The sequence below is a fragment of the Nanorana parkeri genome, unplaced genomic scaffold (genome assembly GCF_000935625.1).
Source record: "Nanorana parkeri isolate BGI_ZX_2015 unplaced genomic scaffold, ASM93562v1 scaffold1242, whole genome shotgun sequence".
Lineage (NCBI taxonomy): Eukaryota > Metazoa > Chordata > Amphibia > Anura > Dicroglossidae > Nanorana > Nanorana parkeri.
Window position 1 is genome coordinate 10,295 of NW_017307510.1, and position 4,219 is coordinate 14,513.

General features: G+C 50.6%; 1 protein-coding gene and 2 long non-coding RNA genes across 3 annotated transcripts in view; all 3 read left to right on the forward strand.

Moving 5' to 3' along the window:
- The window catches only part of LOC108797206, a 3,556-nt gene extending 2,578 nt beyond the window's left edge, over window positions 1-978 (forward strand). The window contains exon 3 of the long non-coding RNA XR_001941864.1: window positions 922-978. This is a non-coding gene — a long non-coding RNA (uncharacterized LOC108797206). The remainder of the gene's footprint in view (window positions 1-921) is intronic.
- Window positions 979-990: 12 nt separating this feature from the next.
- Window positions 991-2,534, forward strand: LOC108797207. Its single transcript, XR_001941865.1, has 3 exons — window positions 991-1,022; window positions 1,262-1,328; window positions 2,413-2,534. It is a non-coding gene; the product is annotated as an uncharacterized LOC108797207 (long non-coding RNA).
- Window positions 2,535-2,771: 237 nt separating this feature from the next.
- LOC108797197 (zinc finger protein 19-like) lies at window positions 2,772-3,110 on the forward strand. The gene has a single exon (XM_018568773.1). It carries the CDS (start codon window positions 2,772-2,774, stop codon window positions 3,108-3,110), a length of 339 nt encoding a protein of 112 aa, XP_018424275.1.
- The last annotated feature ends 1,109 nt before the right edge of the window (window positions 3,111-4,219 follow it).

A 4,219-nucleotide genomic window follows, 5' to 3' on the forward strand; every position in this document is an offset into this window, starting at 1 on the left:
GAGTAAGAGCTGTAAAAAAAAGGGGCCTCTGTTGTGAGGGGGGGGGGGGGGACTCTGAGGGAAAGGGAAAACCCCATGTTTTTGTTGTTTTTTTTTGCATGGCATCCCACCTTAAAACCCATACCAGACCCCTATATAGGATAAGGGTCTGGTATAGATTTTTTAAAGAACTGCATGTCACATTTTAAATTTTAGGCCTCATCCCCCCCCCATGCAAGTAAAATTGTATATACGCGTCTATGCGCGTATATACGAGCGTCTATGCGCGTATATGCGTGCACTATATGCAATCCCAGAATACATCACTCGTAATGGAATTTGAATGTGCTGTACGCATGTACGCGCGTGTCTATGCGCGTAAACACGCGTATGTGCGCGTAAATACGCAGACATACGCTGCCCGGACGCATCTCTGTTCCATTCTGTGTTTGCGCATATATATACGCTGCGCAAATATACGGCTCCATACGCGGCTGTGTGTATGGAGCCATTTATTTGCATATGGTACAATACGTGCATACGCACGGCAGTGTGAATGAGGCCTTACACTTAAGACTTTGCATATTTTTAAAGGGTGCCATGACCGAATAAAGGTTGTAAAGCCCTGCTCTAGGTTATAGTTGGTTTTGAACTCCCATTCTCTCTACTTGTTCCAGGCCGCCTGCAAGATGACAATGGTAGATCCGATATTTATAGCCTCATGGACTCACTCCATCTTGTCAAACTGTTATTGCACATAAAAAAATGGCAGAAAAATCCCGATCTGTATCCCCCATAAGGAAGAGACAGTTGGGGGGGGGGCAGGTTCTGTGTAAAACCGCATTTAGACGAGTCCTCTGTGTAAAAATCGAGGAGAAAAGGTTCGCTATGTAATTGTCCGATGTGCTTGTATGTCGCTGTAACTGTGCGTGTCCCCTACAGGCTGCAATAGTAAGAGGAATCCAGCAGAAGGCTGTGGGAGTGTCCCCGGTTCTGAAGGCTGTAGAAGGGAAGAGGACGGGACAGGTACACCGGATCACCAGGTACAGTACCTCACATAACCTCTCCCAGCTATTCCTGGAGATTATTCTGCTATATACGATGATCCAGCGTGTGACGGCACAGATGCCTTTTCCTTGTCCCTGTGTTACGTGGTCCAATACCTGTCTGATTTCACATGTGGTTGTTATAATGTCACCCCTACATAGCTGTTCCGTGTAACCTGTACCCGTGTCATTCCACACGGAATGTATGATTAGTGTAATGTGTTCTCTTCTGGCAGCCGGGAGGTGAAGACAGGACACAGCAACATAAGGTGGATGAACCTGAATTAGATCTCATCAGTGCAGGTGATTATAGAAGAAGTGTTACTTTGATCAGAATTTGTTTTCATCTTCTTTTGTTGTAGCATTCAATTAACTGTGAAACATTTAAAGTGTTAAAATGTTACCTTGTGATCCTTCCATGAAGGTCTCCCCTAAGGTTCCCCAGCAGTTTTACAGACGCCCTATTACTAAACATGTAATGACACCCACTACAGGCTGCCTTCGAAAAACTAGAGGGGGCGGAGACAAGACCAGTCACCCTCCACAAGGAGAGAGAGCAGCAGTGACCGGTCTTTATTACAGGAGGGGGCGGAGACAAGACCAGTCCCCCTCCACAAGGAGAGAGAGCAGCAGTGACCGGTCTTTATTACAGGAGGGGGCGGAGACAAGACCAGTCCCCCTCCACAAGGAGAGAGAGCAGCAGTGACCGGTCTTTATTACAGGAGGGGGCGGAGACAAGACCAGTCCCCCTCCACAAGGAGAGAGAGCAGCAGTGACCGGTCTTTATTACAGGAGGGGGCGGAGACAAGACCAGTCCCCCTCCACAAGGAGAGAGAGCAGCAGTGACCGGTCTTTATTACAGGAGGGGGCGGAGACAAGACCAGTCCCCCTCCACAAGGAGAGAGAGCAGCAGTGACCGGTCTTTATTACAGGAGGGGGCGGAGACAAGACCAGTCCCCCTCCACAAGGAGAGAGAGCAGCAGTGACCGGTCTTTATTACAGGAGGGGGCGGAGACAAGACCAGTCCCCCTCCACAAGGAGAGAGAGCAGCAGTGACCGGTCTTTATTACAGGAGGGGGCGGAGACAAGACCAGTCACCCTGCATTAGGAGAGTGAGCAGCAGTGACCGGTCTTTATTACAGGAAGCTCGGGGTCTCACACTGGATGACTGCCCAGATCTGGTAGAAATGCACAGAGCTCAGTAAGATACTTGTACTCTCACACACATGGCTCTTGTATGAGGACAATATTTGCTGATCCCGGAGTTCGGCTTTAAGGGCTACTAATACATTTCAGTACACGAAGGCTTTAGTTGTAGCTTCGATTTGCTGCTGTTATAGATAAATATAAAGCTTCTTATACATACATGTTGTCCTTTTCCTTATAGTTTTGTCTGTCAGCTGTGCTGAAAACACCCCAAATCCACCTCCAGCGTCTCTGCCTTCTGACTGTCCCGCAACCTGCATCACATCTGAATGCCACCCGGCAGACAGACCGTCCAGCCCAACTTCCTCCCTCCCAAGGACAAGATCCGTCACTGTCCAGGATGAGGAGCGTCCTTCCGACAGACAACTGGAGACGGCGGCCGAGTCTGCGACGGAACGACTGAGGGCTCAGTACTCCTACACTCCCCCCAGCAAGCGTCGCAAAGGCAATCCGTTCCCACTCAAAAAAGAGGCGGAGAGCCCCGTCCATGCCACTGCCTGGGGGATCGGCCTCACCAAAGATCTGGCTGTCACCGCGGACATGGAAAACGCGGCTCAGACCGCCTACCAGTGCTCCCAATGCCAAGAGAGTTTCGGCAACGCGGCGGATTTCATTACGCACCAGGCGCTGCACAAGGCCGAATCCTGGTTCCCTCCCTTCTACCACCCCGTGTCTTTTGTCGGCATGGACTTCAGCGGCAAGCAGAAACCGTTTGTATGCTTGGATTGTGGCAAATGCTTTATGTACAGGTCGGCGTTCACCAGGCACCAGCTCGTTCATACAGGAGAGAAACCCTTCATCTGTTCTGAGTGCGGGAAAGGCTTTTCCCAAAATACACACCTGGCCAAACACCGCAAGAACCACAACACTATTGCCTGAGTTGAGGCTGTTTTAGGAAATGGGCGGGCTCAGTGTGAGCGTTTGATTGGCGGCCCTACCCACACCTCTGACAGGGTTGTATCCCACTACACCACGTGTATGTTCTAAGTTTCCTCTATGTAATTGGTGCCACAAGACCCTCAAGCACCGCCTACATCACTACTACGTAGGCGGAATCAGAGAGAAAGGGTCCTGCTGCGCCAATATGTCCATCACTATAATCAATGCAGTGGGACCCTTCCTCTCCAGCCTACATAGTGACAGAGGTGGGAATGGTGCAACTGCCCCATTTTGCTCAATGATTAAAGGGTAAGTGCAGGTTAAAGGAGAACTATGGGGTCTGGGCTTTTCCCCATAATTCTCCTAAGGGTAACGGGGGGACACAAACTAGCGTCCTCCCGGCACCCAAAGCTCAGTATATAGGGAGCTACAGCTCGCGGTATACTGAGACGCTGCAGCCGGAAAGGATCCCGACAATGCTGTCTGGATCCGCCCAGCTGCATGATTGACAGCTGGCTCTCCCTATCTAGAGGCAGAGCCAGCTGTACCCGCTCCGTCCGTTCCACCAGTCAGCGCTGGAGGATCGGACAGGTGAGGGGGGGAATCCCTGCAGGGAGCCGTGAGTGACAGTCACGGCTCTCTGCACGGATAGATCGAGAAGTGAGCGAGCAACGGTATGTGTTCGCTCACTTCCCGATCTACTGAGCCGACCTGTGACAGTCTCATTGTCACAGGTCGGCTCAGATTATGAGGCTGAGTGAAAATCACTCGCCTCATAGTTCTCCTTTAAAAGAAAGTGTATTTATCTCCAACCCCTAACCTAGCCTGATCCACCCTTCCCCTCCACAGATGCATACTTACCTCTAACAGTCACCGTTCCACTGTTTGTTTACATCCAGAGGTGCAAGTCTTCACTGTCTTGGTCATGCTTGCACATTGGTGCCCCCATAGACCTCTATAGGGCCGTGTCCTGAGACTGGAGACGGAAAGAGTCCTGTGAATGTCTATGGGAGCTGTAATATACAGGGTCAGGTAGGACAGTGAAGATTTGCGGCGTTGGATGTAAAGAAACAGCAGAACCGCAGCTTCCAGATCGAGGAAACTATTCC